Below are 27613 nucleotides of genomic sequence, written 5' to 3'. Positions count from 1 at the left end.
TCCCCATTATGGCAGATACACTGAAGTTATTTTCAAAATTTAAGCAATCATACTAAACATATGTTTTAGACCTCTGTAATCTATTATTCTTTGTTTAATCAAATATTTATAGTTATTGATTGACTTTAAAAAATCAAGGCAGTGGCACTAATATGACTCATTTGCTTTATAGAATTTACAGTAATGCTGATGTGTCCTATCTAAGGACCTTTCTTTTCCAGAAGTATCAAAATAACTCAACAGCAGGAGAGGAGAGAGAAAGAAGCTACACAGAAGTCATGTGTACTTTGTGGCTCTCTGGAGTGTAGCAGAAAGAATGTGGATGAAGAGAATGTGGATGAAGAGAAAGAAGCCAGGGATCCATTCTATAATTCTGTGCCTTACTGTATGTGACTTTTGAAAAGTCACTGAAGCATGCCTGATTTTAGTGTCCTTATGTATAAATTGGGTTTTCAAATACATATGCCAAAGGGTTATCATTATGAATAAACCAGGAAATGTTTGTATAAATACTTAAAAAGCATTTATTGATATAATTATTGGGTGTAATTATTTATTACAGATAGAACATTAGACATTGCAAAGCTTACAATGAATGAGAGAAAATTCCTGGAATTTGTCTAGGAATTGTTCATAATTGTGAATCACACATAATGCCTTTGGTATCTTCATCAATAAGAAATTGCAAAGCCAGCCTGATTTTATGCCGCTTGGACCTTGCTTTCATTTCTCTTGTAATCAGCTTGTTTGTACCTAGAGAATATAAACTAATTTCAGTATTAGCTAAAATAGACTTAATTAGGAAAGTCAGCATGGAAGAAGAATGTGTGTGTCTAATTCAAAGTCCAAGAAAAAAGTAATCTTTTTGTCTCTTTCTATTCATAATTACACCCACCATTGTTTTCTGCCAGCACAGAAAATATAAAGCAATAATTTCATATCATCTTTTGGGGAACAATTCTGAGAGTATCTTTTTCTCATTTTGGGTTATTTCTTTGGAGAGAATTGAAATATTCTCAGATTAATTATCAAAGTAAAATCTTTCTTAACACAGTTCTCAAAAAGGAATTTAAATGAAAGTTAAAATCTTTCAATGTATTAAAATTTACTTCTCAGAATAGTATATCTTAGTAACCCCTAGGCACATACCATATTTAAAGATCTATATTCTAGAATGATTTTAAAGCATTGTATTATGTGTTCATTTGGGGTTTTATAATAATAAATATACCCATTCAAGCATGAAAATTGTCTACCAGGAATTAGGGGCATGATCTTGAATTTATTTTGTCTTAGGAATACATTTCAATCAATATTTTACTGTAGATTTGTATTTAGAATTTTTAAGCCACAGTTTTTATACAGATCAGGGTATATCGGGTGGATAACAATGAGGGCTAAAAACGATGTCTAGAGATCTAATTGAAAAGATAATCAGCTAGGTTTGAAATAAACAATTCAAAGTTTAGTAGACCATAAAAGTTAACATTCTAAAACATCTGAATTGGTTAAATTTCAAATAAAAAAAATGAGGAATTTTAGAGTATTGATTTCAAACTGAAATTATGAAATTGTATATGACTATAGAAATCATTTTTTCGATTACACTTAATCACATTTCTAATGTTATTTCATTAGCAAGATTTGTTGAAGAATGAACAAAATCAAGAAGAAATGATATTGGATTTACTTTGGGACCTCTCCTGCCACAGCAGTGTTTCATTCCCGTCGACTCTAAGTGGAACATCTTTCCATTTCCTCTCTAGGACATCTCTTCATTCTGTTGAAGATAATTCCTCTATGGATGTCAAGTCTATATGGGATGATATAAGACTGCATCTTCGACGCTTCTTAGTGAGCAGATTACAAAGCCATAATGAAATAAACAATTCACAGCAAAAAATTTTATTGAAAAAGCAGTGCTTACAACAACTCTTGTTTCTTTATCCAGAATCAGAAGTTATAATCAAATACCAAAACATACAGAGTAAACTGTTGGCTAATCTTCTGCAGAACTGCTTTCCTTCTTACAGCAGAGATTCAAATTTAGATGTAATAGTTCATGGATATCAAAGTACAATGCTTAAGTTATACTTAATAATAAAAGAGGATTTTTACACAGTATGTGAAATTTTAGCTCCATCTTCAACGGTGAAATTCATTAAAGAAACTTACCTGGATACTGTTACAGAAGAAATGGCAAAATTTCTTGAAAATTTTTGTGAGCTGCAGTTCAGAGAAAATGCTGTTCGTGTGGTTAAAACAAGCAAGAGCTCCAGCAAGCATAGAGGAGCAGTGCATGCTTTGGGTTAGTGACATTTAAAATTTTTGTTTGGTTTGACTTAAGTCTTTTAATATGTTTAATTTTCTAAGATTTTTTTCTATTTGGTTAAATCTCACTGCAAACTTGAAAATTAGTAAATGAATGTAATGAAATTTTGCAGTAGACATTTCTCTTATGCATTTTTTTCTATAATTATAGAAGTATTTTCTTTCTTGTTAAATTGTTAAAGATATTGGAAATATAAGCCAAAAATATTTCAAATAAGAGTTTAATTTCTCTTGATTGCATATGACAAACAGTATTTGTGAAACTGTGTGTGTATACACACATATATATAAGTGAGTATATATGCTTATACACATATAAGCTCCTTTATCTGCTTATTAAATATACACATATATAATAAACATATATACTCAGTTATGTATATGTACATTTAGTTATATACATAACTCAGAAAAGTATGATTTTTAATCCATTGTATCTTCCAAAGCCAAAGCATTATTAGGTAAAAATAATTATTGAAAATTTGTTGAAATTTGCAGTAACTAAAATTGGAAATTTAAAAGTTGTAATATTTTAGTCAGTCAATTCTAATAATGAGCAACTATGAAATACTATAATTATAAAATTCTGTATTGTAATTGATTAGGAAGGTATAACAGTTTAACTATAGCTATTTTTAAAAGTTTCTCTACTATTTTTTCTATAAGGATGTATACAAATAAAAGATGGTTTGGAAATTTCTATTTTATTCATAAGGTAAAGGAAAAAAAGGAAAGAAGTTATTGTGATATAATAAACTTTTCTTGTTGTGGTTGTAATTTCCTACCAGTGGAGAAAAATCAGGGTAAAAATAGGATTATTTCTAAAATTATCATTAGTTATGCTTTTATATAAAATCTGTGGTATATTTCTGAATAAGTTCATAAACGATATGGCTTAAGTATTTGAAAATTATTATTTAGTGAATTATTATGGATCTTTTAATTTATGATCATCTTTTAAAAATTCCTATAGCTCCCTATACTTGCTCATATCTTCATTAATAAAATTTCAGATGACCAAATTAATGTGGTATATGAAATTTCAAATTGTTTAATATTTTGTCTTAAAATTTTAATTTTCCTCCAGAAGCTATATCACATTGCAGAAGAGAGATGCATCTGCCAAATTCGATTATGGCAAAATACAAAGTCAGTTAATTTAGGAACATTATGATTTTGCTCAGAGCAAATAGGCTTTTATTTTAATTGTTAACACATAAATTTTTAAATGCATCTCATTAGTGTGCTTGTTTTCTAAAATTTTTATATTCTCTGAAATAAAATCCAGCTTACTTGTAAAGTCTTTTCAATACGAAAGTTTTGTATGTGCTAAATATAGTTTATAACAGAAGAAAAGATCCATATGGTTGAAAATGTGTGTAAGTTGCTATGGAGTCTTTAGGGCTGATATTGAAGTGTTTTCTCATTCATGAGAGAAAACTATGTGTGTCCTCTTTAACACCAGAATTTGAAGCATTTTCCATAAGGGTAGGTGCATAGAATCTTTCCCAGGCTCCTTTATCTGAACTTTGGTATAAAACAATAGTTAAGTGAGCACTTTCCATGTGCCAAGCGCTGTGCTAATGACAACCCATTCCTATTATCCCAATTTCATGATCACAGAAAGAAACTTAGAAAGATTAACTTGCCCTGATCATGTTGTATGAAATCAGGATTGATACTTAGAATTCATATGCAGATCTTTCTATTTCTGGGACCCATGTTCTCAAGCACCATACTATTGGGCCTTGTCTTACAAGTATAGAATTAAATGATCTGTCACCTGTAAAAGAAATTTCAAACACTGTTCAAGTGGGCTGTCTGCAAATAAATTCAGTTCAGCTTTATTGACCACCTACCATAAGAAAGGCATTTAGCAGCTACCATGTTCTGTGGTAGACACAGTAAGGGGAGGAAAACTCAATGAGTCGCTACTGCTGCTGCCATATGAGAACTGCTAAACTAACTCAACAGATCAGCTATGTTGTTCACTAATATTTGACCAATGATCATGTTTTGTTTATTAAGGAAATACATCTTTGAGATGAGCAACAATGGCTTGAATGGGTTGTGTTATATTATCTCTAATCTATGTCTGTATCTTTATGCTCATGAAATCTTTCTATTTTACCTGAAATTATAGAAAGGACAATCCTTAAGTAACAGCAACATGTATTGACTCAGACATTGATGTGCATTATCTCATTTAAACCTTCTAACCTACCAAACAAGGTAGATACCATTATTCATTATCTCCACTTTACAGTGAGGAGACTAAGACATAGAGATGTTAAGTAATTGCTCTAGGTCATAGAGTGAAGCCAGGATTCAAACTCATTATCTGTCTGACTCAGAGCCCTTCCTGTATTGCTATAATCTACTGACCGAAAAACAGGATAGAAATAGCACATTTTATTTAAAAACATTTCTCTGAATCCTCTGTATACTTCTTCAACTTTAGTGTAGTCATTGTTTTCTTCTTCTCCAAACTATTTAAATAATTTAAAATAAATTTTAATTTATTTAAATTTAAATAATCCTAATCTAAATGTATATGATTGAAATGATTATAATTTCTATTTAGTGATTTTAAGCAGGCTTTGTATGTATGCTATAGTCTTAATGAGCTAATGTCTTACCTTTCCATGCTTATACCTTAATGAGCTAAGGCAGTTTGGACCTATTCAATCTTTAGTTGCTTCTGATTTTGTACTTAGGTCGAGGATTGGTTGTTCTTTCCAGAATGGCCTATACATTTTCCATCCACCCATCTGTCATCTATCTATCTGTCTATCCATCTATCTATCTCTCTATCTGTCTGTCTAATTTGATTACTTATTATTATGTATAAGACTTTACAAGCCTTTACGTATTTGGATTCACTTAATCTTCTGAATAGCCTTTTATATTATTTATACTTCATATATGAGAATGCTGAGATTCAGAGAGGTAAATGTTTTCCAAGTCCACACAGATAATAAGCCAAAGAAAAGAGATTTCTCTGTTTGCAATTATTTGGTGTATCAGCTTGATGTCAAAAGCTGTGCAAAACAGTATGATAGTTAGCATTAAAAATAATTCACCACTTTCACTTTTTTTATTTTTTTGAGTTGCAGTTTTGCTCTTGTTGCCCAGGCTAGAGTACAATGGCACGATCTCGGCTCTCTGCAACCTCCACCTCCTGGGTTCAAGCTATTCTCCTGCCTCAGGCCTCCCAAGTAGCTGGGATTACAAGCATGCACCACCATGCCCGGCTAATTTTGTATTTTTAGCAGAGATGGGGTTTCGCCACGTTGGTCAGGCTGGTCTCCAACTCCTGACCTCAGGTGATCCACCCGCCTCGGCCTCCCAAAGTGCTGGGGTTACAGGTGTGAGCCACCGTGCCTGGCCACATTTTCTTTTTTAATCGTTATATTATTTCTGTCTTCTACACTGATTCAGTGTTTTGCTTTTCTTTTTTATTGATAATGATTCAGAACCCAGTTATGATTTGCTAGTGTTATTAACTCAGACACTCACTGGGGGTAGTTTTTATGATGTTCTTCTATGCTATGCTATGCTGGGCTATGCTATGCTGTGCTATCTGTGCCATGCTGTGCTATGTTATTCTACCAGTTGGCCGTTCGGGTGATTGTATTCCCCTGGGCACCCCAGAGTGCATTCTGTCTGCCACTAATTCCGGTTTTCCAGTACATATATTTAAAATATGGTGACAATCTCTCTAGTCATTTTTCTGTGATAAGGTACCGGACAGAAAATTTTATTTCATATAAGCTTGTCATTAGACTTAATCCACAACTTGGTATTGTATGGTAACTTTTTTTCTCCTTTATATTCAGTTTTGAATGTTTTGTTTCTTAGAGAGCATGTGCTGCTTTAATATTACAATACATTTACAAGTATAACGCTTGTATGTTTTGTTATTTGAAAAAAAGATGAAATAATGTTAACATAAATATTACAGGATCTTTTTGATTTGACGATCTTTTATAGAAGAGAACAATATTATTCTTACAGATACTCTTACAAAGTTTCCAGAGTGATTTAAGAAGCAAGACTTTCTCAATAGCCGATTTTGTTCATCTGTATTCTTATATAGTTTCTCTAATTTATTTTTATTTATTATTATTATTTTTTTTTTGAACAAAGTCTCCCTCTGTTGCCCAGGCTGGAGTGCAATGGCACAATTTCTGCCCACTGCAACCTCTGCCTCCTGGGTTCAAGCGATTCTCTTGCCTCAGCCTCCCAGGTAGCTGGGATTACAGACGCCTGCCACCATGGCCAGCTAATTTTTGTATTTTTAGTAGAGACAGGATTTCACCATTCTGGCCAAGCTGGTCTCAAATGCCTGACCTCAGGCGATCCACCCACGTTGGCCTCCCAAAGTGCTGGGATTACAGGTGTGAGCCACCACACCCGGCTAGTTTCTCTAATGTTAGGAAAATTATTATTTCATAAAGGTTTATGCTACAATATTTTTTTCATTTAGCTTATAAGGCTTTAAAGTCAGAACAGCTTTCAAAAAGCTAGAAATTTGCAATTAGCATTTTGATTATAACCTAATTTGGAATTATCTGGAAAGTTAGATCCATATATACAATTGTACACATATCATCTACGTTTTAGGAGAACCAGTGCCATTCTTATATTGTAACATTTTACTGTATTTATATTTGGACTAGTTACGTGATCAAATTAATTTTACTGTTCAAATTATATTTCCTTTGGATTTAAGTAAATGCTACATTTCTCAATGTTCAAAAAAGAAAGGATTATTTATATATAGTAAATTTCAGTTAAATAAATCCTCTGTATTTTAATATGAAAAGATAGAATTAGGAGATTTAAATTCTAGGATAAACTCCATGACCCTCATATATCCTATCTTTAATTTTTCTTGAGGTTATTGTTAGGTTGAAAAAGGAAGACTTAAGAGAATATGATAAACACCTTTGAATATTTGAAAGATTGCTAAAATCTGCACTGGATGAAAGGTTGACCTGAATCACCTCTAAGGCACCTTTTTTTTTTTTCATAGTCCCTTGTTCTTTTAGTTAAGGAAGATTGGAGGTGAGGGAAATGAATCCCTCAAGGAATGAAAAGATCCTTCAAGATAACGAAGTCCCTCAAACCAAAGAGACGATAGACTTGGGAGACACAAGATCACTATTGGAAAGCAGGCCAATCAAAATCCACTCTATTCTCTCTTCTACTCAAGTAGCTCTGACCATTTGAATGATGATATCATGAAAGATGAAAAAGTATACTGAAGCCAACTCTGAAAAGTTGGGTATTGTCCCTATTTTATAGATACAGAATCTGTGGTTTGGACAAGTTAAGTAGAATTAACGTCTGGTGAAGGCTTACTTTTTGGTTTATAAAGGCAGTCTTCTTCTCTCTGTGTCCTCATGTGGTAGAAGGGGCAAGGGAGTTCTCTGTGGTCTCTTTTATAAGGACACTAATCCCATTCATGAGGGCTCTACTCTCATCACCTATGCCTCTCAAAGCCCTATCTCCAAATGCCACCACCCTGGGGCTTAGGATTTTAACATAAGAATTTTGGAGGGACACAAACATTCAGTCCACAACAGGGGAAATCTGTGTCTTTTACACTTAGGACTGTTAAAATTCTTGGTCTGAAATTACATTTTCTGAATATAGACTGATTTCTCTGCACAGACATTTATACAGGAGAAACTGCTAGCAACTTTCAGAGTTAAGCCAATCATTCCTCTGCATGCCATACTTGAAAATGAGAAAATAATCCTTAGCTTTAAAATGTTTAAAATTTATTATGGATTTCTAGTCAGAAATTATTTTGCCTCTGTCATTTTTAAAATTGCATTTCTATTCCTCTGTTTATACACATATTTTTAATTTGCTTCTAGTCTTACCAAAACACTCATAAGAACATGATGGTTGGGCTATCTAAATGGAGATCTAAAATTGCACATGTAAGGAAATGAGAAGTTACTTAAAATGATGTAGAATAAGTAAGTATGTTGTTGTCTCAATCAAAAACAAAACGTATCAATGTTTGCTTTCACAACTCCTTTTCAACACTGAATAAAGACAGGAAACCCTTGTCTATTATTTAGAAAAGTATAGTTTACCCTATTTCCTATTTCTAGTTTAGTCTCTTCTATAACAGAACAATAAGTACCCAAGTTAGCAGGTAAGTGCAAGTCAGAAATGAGAATCTAATGTGGCCTTTGAAATTACGATGCCAGTGAAATAAAAAAGACTAAGTAATATGAAGTTTTGATGTTTAGAATTCTATAACATGGTCTTTCTGAGCTCATCTAGAATAAATGGCTTTATACTGTTTGTCCTTCAAGGTAGAAATTAAGTTAAAATTTTAGTGTTAGCATTTTCACTAGCAAAAGGCACAACATAGTGTAATTATTGGAGTGGACAATAATCTATTCTGAAAAGAAGAGAAATTGCCTCCAAATTTTATGATGATCATTGTCAGAGAAAGCTATATTGTTAAATTGTTTTATAGTGCCCTCATACACCTTTTTTTCCAAACTGTACTGAAATCAATTATAATCATCTTTGTTAACATTCTTTTTGTAGTGCAATAAAACAGTAATCCTTCAGCTATCTGAAGAGGGTGTACTTTTTTTAATGGGCATTTTTCTTATAATTTTTCTTAGTCATGATCACAAAAGCCATAAAGTTCCCAGTTATGGTATATGGTTCTAGTTAGTGGAGGCTGGACCCTGGAGAGAAATAGGAAAATGCAGCAATCACAGCCTCCTTAAGATTTAATAGCTAAACTCGAATGTGGAATCAGTATGTAAAAATGAGACAGATCTTTGCTCGAACTTAAGGACAAGCTACTACTGCACAGATTTGGTTGAAGCTTTACCTCCAGTTAGTTTCTCTAAAGAGACTTGTGTTGTCTTTATTGAGTTTAAGCAGTTAGTCTTAATATCTTTATTTGATTAAACATATGCAAATTTTGGAAGCTTTCTATGTTTATGGGCAAGTGATCCTCTCAGGCTTTGCCTTGTTTCTGTGACTCAGAGACAAGAAAATATAAAGTCTAAGTCCGTTCTATTTTTATGAAACCTATTTGTAGGGATTTGAGTTACAGAAAAGTACATACTTTCTTTACATTTATGACTATAACTAACAACAGGGCTACTAAATGGGAAATTTAGTGAAGATCACTCAGCCATGAACCAATGTGAGTTTGCTTTTAATATTTTATTAAATTTTATTCATGTGCCAAAGTTGTTAGGACACAAAAAGGGAACCAGAAATCAGACAGTTGTTTAAAAACATGAAACACCCTGATAAGGTTTGCATCCTTGTGGTTTTCTCTGCTGCCCTGTTAGTTCTTTAAGGTTCTGTCATTTTCAATCAACAGAGAGTACATGTGATCAGTATATCTGATAAACTTGTCAATGCCTCTTTAAAGCAGGATTCCCCGACCTATTCAAGTCAGACCCCCCTGCTTCATTTCAAGTATCATCTTGATAAGACAGAGCTATGTCACAGGCAGCTGTGTATAGCCAGCTCAGTCTACAACTAATTTGTGCAGGAAAAAATTAAATCAGGAGGTAAATTATTTCATGATTGCTCATTCCCAACAGAGTTGGGCATCATTCTGAAGAAAATATCAAATAATTGGTTTCAGGCCGTGTCAGACACATGCAATTCCCTTCTCTAATGGCTGTGTGTGGTAGCACCAGGCCTCAGGGGTCAGCAAGGAACTGGAAATAGCTTAGTGCCAGGCTCGGCAATAGAGAGACGGAGCACATAGGAAATGAAGTGGCAATAAGTGCAATCCATAGGGGAAATGTGCTTCACTTGGAGTTTAATATATCGGTTCAGAATCTGGCAGGAAGCCATGCAACAATTGTTTACCTTTTTGTCAGCATCTGCATCTGTTCTGTTTTGTAAACAGCACTTAACTCTCAGTCGGTAAATGCTGGAATCAATAACAACTGTTAAGGGATTTCCTTACTCCCCCCTTTTTTTTCATATTCTAAAACAAATGCACACTACAAACAATGTTTGCCTTAGATTAACAAGGAACAGACATTAACAGGGTCAAAGGGATTTGGTTGGGAACATTTTATAGCTTCTTGGGTGTACAGTAATTATATCTGTGTGATTTGAATGTATTTTGTAACCTATCCAAATTAAACTGTTAAAAAAAATTCTAGCAAGCAGTAATGAAGATGATTTTTTATAATTATCTTAAGTACTGTGTATAGAAAACTGCTGGCACCGTTTGTAATAATTTAGTTCTGTGCAATATTGTGTATTACAGCTGCTATGCAGAAATATTAAGTTGCCTTTTGCAGTTTTAGGAAATTAGTGATTATATCCAGCAGTACTAATTATTTTAAACATACAGTTAGTAAAAAAAAAAAAAAAAATTGCATACCACAGTGAGACATAAAAAAGGATTGATCTGTGACTAGTGCCTATAAAACTAAGTATATCATTAGTAAATGAAAAAGAAAAAAGAACACTACTTTTAAGTTCACTGTCTTCAGGACAGACTGACTAGATGAATGCTGTCATAAATACAGCATTATTACAATAGTTATTGGCATCACTTAAAACTGAATATCACTAAGATCAGAGGAGCACGTTATTGCTAGTGGGATTTATGCATGCATCTCTTCATGCTCTACTTTGGAAATTTACTTCAAAATTTCCACATATACAATTGCTAAGTTGCCTTGTTTTTACTTTATTAAACTACTTCATATCTGATTTAACCTAACTGTAATTCTGTGTTCAGAACTTTGTTTTCTTCTGCTTTTCCTTGTATAGTAAGCCTTAAATCTTAGGCTTTTCCATTTTTTTTTCCTCAGAAGTATGATTTCTTTGAATTCCCATTTCTCAGAACTATGATTTTCATTGGATTCCCATTAACCACAAATAAAATTTGAGAATTGACTAGGTCACTGAGGCAAGATTTGCATTCTTTTGTCTGTCTTTATTTTATATGTCAGTGTTTGGTGTGAATTTTTCAATTTTCTTAACTATCATTTTGCTAATTCACCTCTTTAAATTATCTTGGCCAAGTCATTTTTGATAGTCTGTCAGGTTTTTTTTGGTTTTTTTTGTTTGTTTGTTTGTTTGTTTGTTTTGATACGGAGTCTCACTCTGTCACCAGGCTGGAATACAGTGGTGCAATCTCAACTTACTGCAACCTCCACCTCCCGGCTTCAAGGGATTCGTTCCCCTGGCCTCAGCCTCCCGAGTAGCTGGGACTACAGGTGCGCACCACTGAGCCTGGCTAAGTTTTTGTATTTTAGTAGAGATGGGGTTTCACCATGTTGACCAAGATGGTCTCGGTCTCCTGAGCCGGTGATCTGCTTGCCTTGGCCTTCCAAAGTGCTGGGATGACAGGTGTGAGCCACCACGCTCAGCCATTCTGTCAGTTTTTAATAAAATATATTTAATTAGAAATAAGAATTTGAGAATTTGGATAATATCTTTATTACTCTTTTTGAGACTAGAAGATACTTTGACTTCATTTTCTTGACTATTCATAATACTCATTTTTTTGGTATTTTTTTGTGTATGATGGTATTAGTATATCATAATATACATACAATTATGAGTTCTATGCACATGTAAATTCATTGTTATCACCTCAAGTGTCTAGATTTTGGTGCTTTCATCATCATCATAAGAATTACAATCCATAGGCCGGGCGCGGTGGCTCAAGCCTGTAATCCCAGCACTTTGGGAGGCCGAGACGGGCGGATCACGAGGTCAGGAGATCGAGACCATCCTGGCGAACACGGTGAAACCCCGTCTCTACTAAAAAAATACAAAAAACTAGCCGGGCGAGGTGGCAGGCGCCTGTAGTCCCAGCTACACAGGAGGCTGAGGCAGGAGAATGGCGTAAACCCGGGAGGCGGAGCTTGCAGTGAGCTGAGATCCGGCCACTGCGCTCCAGCCCCGGCGACAGAGCGAGACTCCGTCTCAAAAAAAAAAAAAAAAAAAAAAAAAGAATTACAATCCATATTTCATAAATTTGTACTGAAACTGGTTTATTCCAATGAAGTGCGGTGTGTTTTCAGGCTTAGAAACTAGACCAGAACTTCATTTTTATAAGTATATTCTATCCAAAGATAGAGAACCTACTTTATTAATCCATTCCATTATGACATTTACATGATTCAGTAAAAATGAAATAACATTTAAAACAATTATATGCCCTGATTTGTAAATATATATTTTTTAAAAGTATATTTAATAGTTTTGTCTCCAAATCCGAACCTGCCATTGAAAATCATGGACAAAATTTAGAAGCCAACTTTCACCCTTTTGTAATCACTTCCTTTATTGAGGGAAAAATGATCACACATTACTAGACTATCTGTCTACAAATTTAAATAATATAAAAGTGAAAAACTTCCGTATTCACTTCCATAATTTGTGCTTTGCCTCTTCAATAGGAATTAATATCTCACTTTTGTTATCTCATGTTAAATATTCTAAATCACATCCTAATCATTTAGTATACAAGTTTAAAACTTTTCAGTGATGGAAATTTTCTTACCACAGGTCAGAGGGTTCAGTTTTTTAGTTCTTAAAATAATCAAAGTAGCTAGCCTGCATTTATGTTATCATTAAAGTTAACTATCTCCAACAGGTCTTGAAAAATTGTAGTGGTTAACACAGTATATCCTGATAGACTAGGTAAGGCATTCATGGGGGATGGGTAGTACCTATTGATCATTGGCTAATTTTAAAAAAATGATTGTTAAAGGTAGCCCTTTGGCCCTTTGTTGTATTAGGTGAAGGCAATAATCATTATTCCCTAAGCAAAGGGAAAATTAAGTACTAATTAGCAAGTATGAAGTGTGCAATAGTAGTTAGACTATAAGGAGTATTTTCCCACTGGTAGCAAATGCTACCTGGGGACAACAGTCAATAGATTGATTGCTGATAGCTAAATGTATTTTTCAAACCCAAGGAAGTAATATTAACTCAGGACTTTCAGTTTATGAGACTGACATGCTGCCAGCTGTGCTAAGAGGACAGAACCTCCAAAAAGTAGTATTAAATGTCATGAGGTAGAATGACTCAACATTATAGCAAAGTGTCTGTTTTGAAATCTTGTAATAAAATTAGAATTTTCTGGTAAACTATTTTAGGATTTATCTCATGCAATTATTATTTACATGTAGTATCTTTACCATTAATTTGACCTTTTTCTTTAATAACTTGAAATCTCTATTCAGTTAGTTTACTATTTCCTTGTTTTTTATTTAAGACAAATCTTTGAAAAAAAGACAGATGTAGCCATCTTCATACTAATTGTAAAAGAATCTGAATGTAATTAGCTTTCATAGTCATCAAATGAGTGTTGCTTAGTTATCTATGTTTTCACCATTTGAATCATCTAATCTTTATTGGTGATGTAGAGGGGCTGACATATTTTATGCTCTTAGTTATGCCATAACTGATTTAATCTTGAAAATTGGCCTTTCAAATATTTTAGGTTGATATCCCCATGAAATAAAGGGATGAAGACTTATGAGATTAACTTTTTTTTTTTTTTTTTTTCTTAACGCCAGGCTGGAGTGCAGTGGTGTCATCTCGGCTCACTGCAACCTCTGCCTTCTGGGTTCAAACAATTCCCATGCCTTAGCCTCCCCAGTAGCTAGGACTACAGGCACACACCACCAAGCCTGGCTAATTTTCTTGTATTTGTAGTAGAGATAGGGTTTCACTGTGTTGGCCAGGCTGGTCTGAACTCCTGACCTCAAGTGATCCACCCACCTCAGCCTCCCAAAGTGCTGGGATTACAGGTGTGAGCCACCGTGCCCGGCCTGAGATTAACTTTTTAAAATATCACATGGGTGAACTGGGCACGGTGGCTCACGTCTGTAATCTCAGTACTTTGGGAGGCCAAGGAGGGAGGATCACAAGGTCAGGAGTTCGAGACCATCCTGGCCAACATGGCGAAACCCCATCTTTACTAAAAATACAAAAATTAGCCAGGCATGGTGGCATGCACCTGTAATCCCAGCTACTTGGGAATCTGAGGCAGGAGAATTGCTTGAACCTGGGAAGCAGACGTTGCAATGAGCCGAGATTACGCCACTGCACTCTAGCCTGGGTGACAGAACAAGACTCCATCTCCGAAAAAACAAAAAACAAAAAAAATCACATGGGCATAATTCTAAATGTTAACTTAGATTTATAATAAATATAGGAGAATTCTAATCAGGCAGCCTGTGTTAATAAAGATTTGTAATTTCTCTGGGAAAGAACAGATATGTACTTTTTTTCAATGGCTAGAATTTACACACGCTAAGATAAAATCTAGCCTTCATGTTGAATCACTCACAAAAATAAGAATATTTAATACCATTTTGGAATCACTCATGACACTTGGGACACAAATAAAGGAGCACAGGCTATTTCCCTAATTTATCATAAGCCTTTTGGAATCTTCTCACCTCCAAGGGAATTCCAAGCATTTAAGTTTCACTTTGATAAAACTGGGCATCTGGGCCCACTAAGCAACTATCATGACTGCTTTGATCCTCTTGCTTGGTGTGAGTGAGAGCATATTCAGCTAATGATTAAAGAGAGGTGCTTCACAGCGTTCACTCCAGCTAATTGTCTGTTGTCCCTCTACCTATTTGAGATAATTTAGTGTACGGCTAAGACAGCCTTTATTCATATACAAAATTCCCATTTATTGCTCAAATTTGTTTCTTTCTTGTTACTTACAATGAGAAAACAAGGAGAAATGTGATCCTGTCAATAAACGCCTTATTTAAGATATCTTAAGGGCTCTGATAATAACCTCTTTATGTGCTTTGTTGGAAGTAGAGCAATTTTAAGCTGATGGAATCGAGCCCCTTTCTCTCTTAGGTCCGTCTGCATTTTGGGTCCATATCTATAATCATTGTCCTTGATACACAGGCTGGAGTCATAGGCTTCTTCTGCTGCATGCTCTTTCAGTGCCTTGCTACTTTGAACTAAAGATGAAGTCTAGCTCTGAGCACTCTGAGCTTCCTGGAAGACGGCCAAGATTGGAGAAAGCAGAGTAGGCTCTTCTTCCTTAGGAAGATATTCATATTTGCTTCCCAAGTGGCAGGACTTTCCATCGGAACTCTTGGGAAAGATCAGAGAGGTTCTTGTATTGGTCTTCTCTAAGGCAACCAAGAAGGGAAGTAATAATGTTTAAGTCATGAGCATGAGTATGGAAGCAAGAATGATGTTGTCAGATGATGGAGAAGTAGTATTAGTGCTATGGGAAGAGCTAGAGCAGAGGTGAGACATTCCTGTCAACAACATTCTATTCAGGTGAGGACATGTGTCCTGATTTGTAGGGCAGTGGGGCCTCACCAGGGGCCTTCTCAGTCAAGGAAGACAACCAAGTTCTATGTTCATGGGGGAGGGAATGGGACCAGAGAAGTGGATTCACTTCCAAAATGTACACCAGGAGCAATTCTGGAGCCTGGTTTGTTTTTGTTTGCTTCAGAAATAATACACATTTGTGAAAATTAAAGCTTTATGAAAGCCTGGAATGTGTTTCCTCAGTATTAGCAAGGAGAAAGAAGTGATAATATTGAGATTGTTTAGATTGTTCAAGGAACCATTATAGGGAATTCATTTATTTATCAGTTAGGAGATTATGTGAAAAGGGCCTAGATTTACATTGTGGAAACAGGAAAAAAGAGAAAAACTGAAAATTTGAAAACATATTAAAGTATTTTTACTTTTTATATAGTCTTTAGTGCACCATGTAAAGTTATGCTAATTTTATTTATATATATATATATATATATTTTTTTTTTTTTTTTTTTGAGATGGAGTCTTATTGCAAACCTCTGCTTCCTGCGTTCAAGTGATCCTTCTCCCTCAGTCTCTCGAGTAACTGGGATTACAGGTGCCCACCACCATGCCCGGATAATTTTTGTATTTTTAATAGAGACGGGGTTTCACCATGTTGGCCAGGCTGGTCTCAAACTCCTGACCTCAAGTGATCCACCCGCCTTGGCCTCCCAAAATGCTGGGATTGTAAGCGTGAGCCACCATGTCCAGCTAATTGTATATTTTATAAATTTTATGAATCTGAAGTTTATTATAGGGTACACTTGCAGACTTCATAATATTAGATATTGATGGTCTAAAATAAAGTGACAAGTGATCCATTCCTAAAACTACATTTTGTTAGGAATCTTTTTATTATGTCAAAGAAATTATCAAAGTGATACACTTTTATTATAAAAATTAAAAAATCAAATATACATGAAGGGAAAAGTCAACATTCTTTTTTTTTTTTAATTATACTTTAAGTTCTAGGGTACATGTACATAACGTGCAGGTTTGTTACATATGTATACTTGTGCCATGTTGCTCTGCTGCACCCATCAACTCGTCATTTACATAAGGTATAACTCCCAATGCAATTTGATTCTGTTTCCCAGGGTTACCATTCTTATTCACACTTTGTTTAACATTTTAGAATTTTTCTTATGCACATATGAGAATTCATACTTGTAACTTTAAAAAATGAGATCAAACTAGACATATTGTCATACAATGTACATTTTTCACTTAATATTTTGTGACCACCTTCAATTTCAGTGCGGTTGGATCTGACGTTCTTTTCAGCACCGCCATGATATTCTGTAATATAGATGTTGCATAATTTATTTGTATATCACTAAGTTTAAATTGATCTTAATAGACTGTTGACTTGCTGGATTTAGAAAAATATTAATTTTTCTTCACAAAAGCATTATATGCCCATTGTTATATAAACATATTAAATTCATGTGTGTATGTATGTATATATGTGTATATGTACATATTTAAAGTGTATAATGTGAAAAGTATTAGGTCTTATTTACCTTACCTACCCTTAACCCTACCACCCTAAAGGAATCCCTGTTAATAGTCTGGTGTGTGCTCTTACACACTGAAGCATATACTGTACATGTACATTCTATAGATTCCTTTGCAATTTTTTTAACTTATATCACAGATCACTTTTGTATCAATACATATAGAATGATCTGCATTATTCTTTTTACAGGCTGCAAACTACAACATATGTATTATATGATTATATCATTGTTCAGTCATTTAATTAAGCAACTCACATTTATAGACATTAGGATTTTTCCAGTTTCTTTTCTTTGTATACTTGTGTGAGTATCTTTGAAAGTCTTATTCCTTGAAGTGATATTCCCGGACCAGAGAGTAAGCTAATTAAAATCTTGATACATATACTCAAATTGCCCTGCAAAACAAATATACCTTTAACTACCAATATTCAGAAGCATGAATATCTAGATACATTCATTGAGCATGAATATCTAGATAGATTCATCAAGTCATTAATTATGATTTTTAAAATGGGTTGAAATCCCTGTGCTCACCTGACTCCTCTTGCATCATCTTCTCATTGCTGCGAAAAGAAGCCTGGACAAAAGGCATGGGAGTGAGGGAAGGCCACCTAGTGCTCAATGTCCTGTAGCTATTAGGAGCTTTGGAGTCAGACAGACTTGTCTTTGCATTCCAGCTTTGCCACTAGGCAGTTATGTAACCTTGGAGAGGTTGTTTTTTCTTCTAGGAGTGCCTAGTCATTTAATCTTGAATGGAGATGATAGTAATAAAACCTTCCTCATAGCATCTAAGCATTAATATGGCTATTATACATAGTATCTGGTGCAAACCAATTGCTTTGTTATTATCTTTATTTAAAACATATACATATATACAGACATACGGATACATTTATAGTATTGTACTGACGAGGTGACTTGCTGTCATATGTTAATGTGGTGTTCCCGAACATCAATATATAGCAAATGGCTGCATATTTTTTTATTTTTAAATCAATGCACAATGAACACTTTGTTTCATCTTTAGTGTGCCTCATATAATATTCTCTGGAAGGGCTACATTTTTTTTTTCCATTTAAAATAATAGTAATGAAAGAGCCGGGCGCAGTGGCTCACGCCTGTAATCCCAACACTTTGGGAGGCTGAGGCTGATCGCCTGAGGTCAGGATTTCGAGACCAGCCTGGCCAATATAGTGGAACCCTGTCTCTCCTCAGAATACAAAAAATTAGCTGGGTGTGGTGGCAGGTGCCTGTAATCCCAGCTACTAGGGAGGCTGAAGCAGGGGAATTGCTTGAATCCAGGAGGCAGAGGTTGCAGTGAGCCGAGATCGCACCATTGCATTACAAGAGCGAAAGTCTGTCTCAAAAAATAATAGTAATGAAATAAGATGAAATTAAAATAATAAAGTATCCAGAGATCTCTTTTGTTTATCATGATGATTCCAGCAGTCACTTTGTGTGAATGATTGCCAGATCCAGCTCCAGGACTGATCTCGCCCTGGAGATTCATACTTCTAGAGCTAAATGCCTGCTTGTTTGGGCTCTTGGATATTCCACAGGCACTCCAAACACCACATGGATAAACCAAAACTCCTCACCATTCCCCGGATCCCCCTCCTCTTCCCCAGTCTAAGTTAATGTTGCTAATAATCACTCAACCAGAAACTATGACTAATTCTCCCCTTCTGCTCTGCTCCCCATCGTCAAAAGAATCACCAAGATTTTTAATTTTGCCTGACCACCTAAATATTTCCAAGTCTATCTCCTCCTCTCCATTCTGCCATCAAGGCCTAATTTAGGGCTTTATCATCTCTCATTTGGACTTAATGTTAAAATAGTTTTGTTTTGTTTTTTTCATTGGTTTCTCTACCCTTATTCTTGCTTTCCTCTAAGACATCTGCCAAGTACACTATACTCCCCTATTTAAAGCTCTTCAGTGGCTCCTCATCACTGTCATCATAAAGCTGCAGAGGCTAGGTTTTGGAAAGCAAGCCTTCCTTGACCTAGCACCTGCATTCTTCAGTCTCATCTCATGCCTCTCCCCACCTCATATTTTTTACTCTCCAGCAACACTGAGCTGACAGAAAGCTCTGCTCAGATGTGTGTGCCACCTCTTACTCTCTTCATCCCCTTCTTTGCCTAATTCCTGTTGATCCTTTATGACAACTCGTGTCATTTCTTCTAAGAAGCTTTCTCTGATCTAGAGCCCCTAATCCATGCTCCTACAGCATCTCCATATGTCTTTCTCAAAGCTTAGCATATTCTATTAACATATCTAATTAGGGATCTGTCTCCGCATATGGAATCTGAGCACCTCAAGGACAAGAATTACTTATTTTCTTCAGCACCTAATTCACTACCTAATATATGACAGGAGTTCAATGAATATCTCTTTAACTGAACCATTTTCTTAAAATAAATCACTATCTGGAAGTTTAATAATCTGTATTGGTACTAGCCAGCCAAACAACTTATTAACTGAGCCTCAGCTATTTAAAAAATATTATACTAAGATTAATGGAGATTCCAGAAAGTGTAAGGCCCTTGATCCTCCTCTCCCCCAGATTGGGAAATGAAATATGAATATGTGAAAAATTGATGAAGTTATGCAGACAAGCAGCTGCAGAGGTCCGAGAAGAAAGAGATTGCAGGAAGTAGGGGTTCCTTCTAACTTCTGCCCAGGGTGATCAAGATGAAATGGAACCATGTTGGTTGCAGGGTGGGCAGGAGCTAAAGAAGCAGAAAACAGGAATTGATGAACAACAGTGTTCACTTTCTGATGCTTTCCTGCAATGCAGGGGGGAATGCTGGCTCAGAAATAGAATTTCAACATGAGGGATGTTCACAGAATGGAGAGTTTACTTAGAAGGCACCAAACAGAAAGAAAACCTGGGCCTCGTTTTTCAGGTTTTCTGGCTTCTTCCATCCTGTCACTCAATCCTGAGAGTTCCACATGATGTCTGATTCTGTAGTTCAGTCCCACTCTCCATCCCAGCTCCACCCTGGAGCAACTAATCATATTTCTTGTGAGGAAACTGCTTTACCATGAGCAATTTTTTCTGAAGTTTGAAATCAATTTAAAGCCTGATTTTATGTGGTGTCTTCAAGTGCCTTCAAATCTAGGAGGTTGAAAAAAAAAAAAAAGATGAACCCACAAAACAATATGAGGAGAAAAACCTTATAAGACCATATTAAATTAATTACCAAGTGATTTATTATAAGACTTTAAATACAGTAGGAATTCAGGGAAGGGAGATTTTAGCATGAAGAAGAGCAAGCTAGAAAAACTTCATGAAGATTTGGACTCGAGTTTGGCTGTGAGTAGACCTTGCAGAGGCAGAAGTAAAAGGGAAGAGCTTCGCTTGCAGTTCAGACAGTACCAGCAGTAGAGATTACAGTGACTTATTGGAGACAGTGAAGACAACTGTGACTGGCGCATAGGAGCTATTCTATAAATAATTAATGAAGGCATTAGCCAGGACTCTGAACTTAGAAGTGACATCTTTGTTCATCCATTTCTCATCTCTGCTTCTTATGCAGAAAAGGGAAGGGTGTTAATTAAAAGAAGAATGTTGTAGATTACACAATAGAAGAAAGAGCTAAATAATTAAACAACAATTACACCTCTGGAAGAATGGGAACCAGAGGATTCTGGAGACCTGAGCAACAGGACCTTAGCCTTTGACTGTATTTTAGTCATCAATTGTTTTGATTTCTCCTTATGTGGTGACTTCACTCTGACCAGTTTCTCCACTCAGTGGGTACATGGCTCTGGCAGTTTCTTGCTCATATCCTAACAGCTTCCCGGTACCTCAGTTTCTAGAGTCTCAGGGAAGGCTTCTGATTGGCCCAGGGATAAGCTTGTTATTAGAAGAGCGAAAGGAGTGCTGGGCATACAAAAACTATGTCAAATAAAAAGTGGACAACTGAATGAATGATATGATATGATACCTAGCCTGAGAACAGATTACAAGAGTCTTGAAAACCAGTCTTTGATGTTTAAATTACACATGGTAGCTGTTAAAGTCTTTTGAGCAGAAAAATAACTTGATAACTTGATAGAAGTGTTTAAGAAATACAACTTGTCCAGTTATGTGTAAGATTACCTGAATGGGGAGAAGGATATAAACAAACCATCTAGAAGAATATTCCCCCCCCCCCCACTGCCTGTAAATCCTAGTGTGAATTTTAATGCGAGTTTATGCTGAGGTGAAGCCATAAACATTGAGAACAGGATGGCTAGGTGGGAATACAAAGCATTTAATAGGGAAGCAACAGAGCAATTGCTCAGAGTGTGGTTTCCAAATCCACAGCAGCATCACCCCGGAATAAGCTAGAAATGTGAACACTCAGGTTCCTCCCCTAACTCACCGAATCATAAACAGTGGGAATGGGCCCGGCAATCTGTGTGTTAACAAGCTCATCAGGTGATTCTGATACATGCTGAAGTTTGATACCAACATAGCATACGTTCAACCGATTAGGTGGGTGTCCAAAAGTAATTGTGTTTTTTGCCATTAAAAGTTGAAAGTATGGATTATAGAGCCATTCAAGTCTTGGCTCTGTGACTTATTTTTTACATTTTATTCTTTTTTATTTTACTTTGGGGCTCTGTGACTTAAGAGCTTTGTGACCCTAAGCAATTTATTTAACTTTTACGTATCTTAGAGGTAAATTGTAATATTAGTGCTTTCCACCTATTTATGCTAATTCTCTAATATAATTCTCTAATATAAATTACATAATTCTATAATAAGCATTATAGAATTTTTTTCTGTCATTAACATTGGTAGAACTTGGTGTTTGAAGGGAATGTGCAAATGAAAGATGATTCTGGCTGAAGCTTGCATTGGCTCTCATTGGTGACCAAAAATTGGCCATATTATTCCAAAATGAATCTCACAGATTGAAACTATTCATATAAATCACCTCCTGACCCCCATACTTTGTTCTTCATTTGATGTCATTGCTAGTTTTCTCAGAGTGGATTTACTTTGTCACTCACTAGTAAGTAACTTACTTTTTCTGACCTTCAGTTTCCTCATTACAGTTTTAATGAAGATTGGAAACAACATATATAAAGTTCTTACCATATAGTATGTGTTCAGTAAATGGTAACTATCAATTAGTGCCGTGGCAAACCCTATTAATCTCAATAGGGAAGGCACCATGTTCAAGAGGCCGAAGAAGAGACTCAGAGCCAGCAAATGAGACATGGGATTTTATCAGGGGCTCACACGTAGGGGAGAGAGTCCGGTGGCGGCGGGCTGGACAGGAAAACTGCAGCGGCTTGCAAACACCATGCTATTTATGTAGCATTTTCATTTAATACTCTCCCCGCTAATAACCTCCACCTGACAACTTTATTTAACCCAAAACTCAGGGCCTGAATCCCCTGTACAGACTGGCCCATGTTCCATGGAAAAGGCTGGGGACTCGGGTGTTTATCACAGCTAAAGAATAAATCTTTGGCTTGGCCACTCTGGATTCCCTAGCTCAGAACACACATTCAGGTTCATCTGCCACACAGGGGCATTCGAAGGGTATGGGCACATTATTGCTATCAGGTGCGTTTACCCTACCATTACTCTTATCTCCATTTCATCATCTCACCTCTCTTCTTTTTAACCAGTTTCTCCCTTTGTGTGTCAGTAATCTATGACTGTTTTCTCTTTTGCATTCTTTCTATTTGCTGAGGGCAGGGGTTGACAAACTTTTTCCTTAAAAGATAAATAATAAGTATTTTAGGCTTTGCAGCCCACAAGGTAGGTCCCTGTTTCAGCTACTTCACTTTGCCATTTTAGCGCCAAGTAGCCAAAGATCAGCAGAGTGGTGTTTCAGTGATACTTTGTGGACACTGTAACTTGAATTTTATGTGATTTTCACATGTCATGAAACAGTCTCCTTTTGATTTTTGTCCATCCATTTACAAAGAGAAAAGCCATGTTGAGCTTACAAACTGCACCAAGATAGGCTGTGGGCCAGATTTGTCCCATGAGCTGTCATGTGCCAACCTGTCTTGGAGGGGACTGCCTCTTCCCTAGCTTCTCACCACTTCCCTTTTTCTCCCTTCCCACCTACTCTTGTCTTCCCTTCCTCTTCATCACAACCCAGCCACCAATAACACTGTATCTAAAATGCAATCTAAGTGAATTTTTAAATATTTGTGTTTATTAAACAAAGCTTTATGTGTTTATTATAATATAAAAATCAAATAAGTCTAAGATCTGTTTATATGCTCAAAGAAAAACTAAGTTGCTTCATTTCACATGTATTTTCTATTGATTTTTTTCAATTGAAGAGTTCCCATGAAACAAACCATAAGTGAGCCCAGTATTAACCAGTTATATCAAAATAGGATGACAGTCAACTCCAGATATTTTCTGCAATTAGTTTATTACCAACACTGAGTTTTTCTTATGTATCGAGTGTAATGTTTTTCTTTTTGCCTGAACTAAAATAGTTAAAGAGAAGGAAATTTATTTTCATGAGCCTTGGATGGCCACAGGAGCTGATGGTGACTGGTGAGGTATGGCCCTCCTTAGTCACCCCACTCTGCTTTCAGATCTGACTCTGTATCTGTCTCCTGTTGCTGCAGGTGATGTATGTCACGTGGTGTCTTGTGCATGACAGACACAAAGTAAATCTTTATTGAATTAGCAAGTGAAACCCACTTAAAGATGCTTTTTGTAGATCATAGGCCTTTTGAGGAAAAAGATAATGTCTACCACCAAGGGACTGCAAAGTCATATTTGGAGTTTGAAGGCAATAGGACTTTACCTTTATGGCTGAATAACTATCGTTTAGGAGAGGAAGGCAGCTAAAAAGGTAAGTTTAACTATAAAATTTACAAAGTGCCATCACACCTGAGACACATCTTCTCTCCCTCTCAGGCCTACCCTACTCTTTTAGAATACCAAGCTCATGAGTACAGCTTTTCAGGTGGGCACTAGGGATTGCTATTTTCACCATGGCTATCTCTTTTCACATTCATTTTAACATACATTCATGGGTATTATAATTTTCCTACCTGATAAAAAAGTGTGAAGAGAATCTTTTCTTTATTTTTCAGTATAGAAGAGGAAAAATGTGCCATCTCTTTTGAAAGGCTGTGATTCAATTGGAAAGTATATTACAAAGCACACTCAGCAGGTGTCCTAACTGAAATCCATCTTTTTGATGATGGCATTTTTTTTATTTGAGTGCTAAATTTTTAAAATTAATTTTTAACATGTTATATTAAGTGCTGATGCATAACTTCTCTGTCACGGCATATTCTTTTAAAAAATGAAATATCAATTCTCAGGTTCAACCTTGGGCTATAGTAAAAATGAATTGTTAACTGAGTTTTAAGTTTTTTCTACAGGTTAATTTTTAGTCATGATATGAGAAAGTAACACATATGATAAGAGATATAATTAACTGAACTGTTGCAAAATGTGAGACCAAGAAAGGGATACTAGGAAGATATTTTCATTAATAATGTACCATTAGCATATAGTACTTACAATTTAAAACCCATTTTATTACACTAGATATGTCTTTTTATTAGGATGTTCCCTCAAAGGGTCAGCATATCTAAGTATTTACAACTGGGAGTTAAACCAGCATAAAACAAAAGTCAGCTGAAAAATATTCAGAAATTTGCCCTGAATACAGTTCTCAGTTTTGGCTGAATTCAGATGTAAGCCATTCTTTGATTAGCATCTTCAACTAACAGTGACCTAAACTGGCCACATCAGGAGTTAGATATTCTGTCTCATGTTCTCAGTCAAAAAAATAAATAAATAACAAGGATTGAATATAGGAGAGGGACAAGAGTATTATACCCTTGGGAAATGAGCAAGAAGTCAGATTTCTTGCTAATGTAATACTGACAGGTTTTGCCAGAGAAGAGGGAATGGAGTGTGAGAGAATTTTGTTATCACTGAGCAGTAAGTTTAGGTAACATCCAGTGGAGCCAGCATTGGCCTGGGAATCATAAAAGGGTAAGAATAGAAGCAGTGTCTTTTCAGTTTTTCTCATTGACCCAGAAGAATAGCTTCAGGGTGACTCTATCTTCACCCTTTTTAGCCACTTAGGTTTCTCTTGGTATGTGAAACAAAGGGATATTTACTGTCTGGACCCGTCCAAAGGAAACAGAAAACCTCCCTGTCACGTGAGGACTTTCAGTGGGTTGGGAGGATTTATTTCAAACCCAGTGGTTCTGTCTATACATCTACCTCTCTTTAGATCATGATTACTAATCCTATCAATGGGTGCAAATTTTAGTGCAACAACTAGAACAATCAGAGAAAGAAGGTATAAAAAATGCAGATATTGTATGCACTAGCGATTCAGTCTCCTCTAATACATATTTTGGTTGTCATGTACCTCTATGGAAGCAGTTGCCACTTTGCACTAATCAGTGTATTTGCCTAAATTCCTGAATGGGTGACACCATTAGTTATTTTTCAGTATATCTCATCACCTTACCCAAGGCCTATATTGTAATAGACTAAGAGAATTATCTGTGTAAATGTGTTAAGATATTTAATTTTATGAAATGGGAAGAGTGATGAATTTCTGAGGTAGAAGCTGGAAAGGACTTATTCTTGCAAAGGGAAGTAGAAACTTCTAGAAACTACAGGTCTCTTGAATGAGAGGGAGATTTATAGGGTCTATTTCTGATAAAGTCAGACCAGATCAAGGCAGAGGGCCTTAGCCAGATGATCAGTAGAACTCTAAGGCCTGAGAACCTCTTGGAATTATATGCAAAACATCCTTCTATGCACATAGATGCATAGCTTACATTAGATTTTAAAAGAGATGATAATCACATGCGCACACACAAACAAAACCAGTGTTTTTGAAGAACTGACACAGTAAGGATGCAATGGGAGGTCTTGGAGTGGGGCTGCTATTCAACTTTATGAATGTTAACCTTAGAGATGGTGTCAATTAAATAACAGTTAATATTTAAAGTAGTTTATAGTGAAATAGGTCTCTGATATGGTGTTTATCATTATTTATCTCCAAAATATTTCCTGTTAAAATTGTCATATAGTAATTAACGTGAAACCTCATTTAGTATTTTACTAAAAGAAGCATGTTTACAGTGGAGGGGGAGAAAGCCAATTAAAATAAGTTAAAAGCAGTTGATTTTGTCTGTAACACTCACTAATGATACCCCAAATGTACCATTTTGAAACCACTCATTCATATAGGCACTCTGATGGATAATGGGAATGCAATCATGGGGAAAAAAGATCTCTGCCTATAAGGAGTTTAAAGTTTAAGAGATAACTTTCAAACTAACCATTATAATGTGACATGGTAAGTGCTAAAATGACGGGTTGTGCAAGGTAAAATAGGAAGGAGCATGGAGAATAAGATCCTGACCTGGCTTGGGGTCTGAGGGCAGGCTTCTCAGAGGAGATGAGACTAAAATCTAGCATTTGTTTAGCAAGTACTACCTCCCAAGAACAGTTCTAATGTGTTAACTTAGTTAAACCTCATATACCATTGAGACAAAGAGACTAAGTAATTTGTCCAAAGTCGTACTGCTGGTAGGGACAGTGCCCAGATTTGAAGCCAAGCCATCTGGCTGCAGCTTCTGTGTGTTAGCCCCTCCGCTATGCCACCTCTGTGCTTCAGGTAACGATGGTATAAATAAACATATGATAAAATTGGTGGTGGGGTGGGGACACCAGAAATGGGGAAAGACAGAGAGAGGAGGAGGAGTCCAACTTTTAGCTTCTAAGGTTAAATGTTTTCTAAATTCAGATTCAGATTCACTCACATTCATGAGGCTCAGTTTCCTTAATAGTTCTTTCTCCATTCTCTCACCATTTAGAAGAGGGTCCTGACACTTACCTCTGGGTTATCTGAATTTCCACATATTCAGCTTGTGTTGGGTTACATTTTCACTTAACCTCATAGATATTCATTTCATTCTTTTAATAATTTATTTACTCATTTATTCACTCAATTTATTTCAAAGTTTTACCTTGTCTATATTGGGTGGTACATATGGAAGCCTCCTCAAAAGAGATGAGAAGAAATTCAGTTCTGCAAACTAAGGTGTCAATATTTCTTGTTGTAGTTTTACCCCAGATTCTTTTCTAGTCATATAAATTTGCAAAATAAGTAAAAGTTATAACAATAATGCTTCAAGAAAAGGGGGAAAACAGTTTCAATTTCATCTTAGTGTACATAATAAAAACAATGCCTGCAGGTCCTCCACGATTTTCTAGCTACTAGTTAGGCTGACATGACAAAGAAGGCTCTTTACAAACTCAGGATCATGGTGTTTGCGTTCTGTTCTTCCCCCTGCTGTGGCTCTATGGAACCTCCATGGAACCAAGCATTTGAGGCGGCCCAGTGATTCTTCAGGCCACTGCTATCCATTCAGTGGGCTCCAGAGTCCCACCTGCTCTCAGGAA

The 27613-nt window shown here is 35.8% G+C and overlaps 1 protein-coding gene across 19 annotated transcripts in view; it reads left to right on the top strand.

Annotated features, from left to right (window-relative positions):
- KIAA0825 (KIAA0825 ortholog) overlaps positions 1 to 27613 on the top strand; it is a 473576-nt gene that overhangs the window by 92272 nt on the left and 353691 nt on the right. For 9 of the 19 annotated variants that reach the window (XM_073993826.1, XM_065545830.2, XM_015451429.4 and 6 more), the window contains one exon: positions 1639 to 2308. In XM_073993826.1, coding sequence (XP_073849927.1) covers positions 1639 to 2308 — 670 coding nt within the window. Of the gene's footprint in view, positions 1 to 205; positions 386 to 1638; positions 3632 to 27613 lie in introns of those variants that run through there. The other 10 variants (XM_073993833.1, XM_073993829.1, XM_073993832.1 and 7 more) reach the window with 4 other exon arrangements.

The sequence above is a fragment of the Macaca fascicularis genome, chromosome 6 (genome assembly GCF_037993035.2).
Source record: "Macaca fascicularis isolate 582-1 chromosome 6, T2T-MFA8v1.1".
Lineage (NCBI taxonomy): Eukaryota > Metazoa > Chordata > Mammalia > Primates > Cercopithecidae > Macaca > Macaca fascicularis.
Note: the sequence above shows the minus strand (reverse complement) of the source record. Positions and strands in the feature narration are given on the sequence as shown.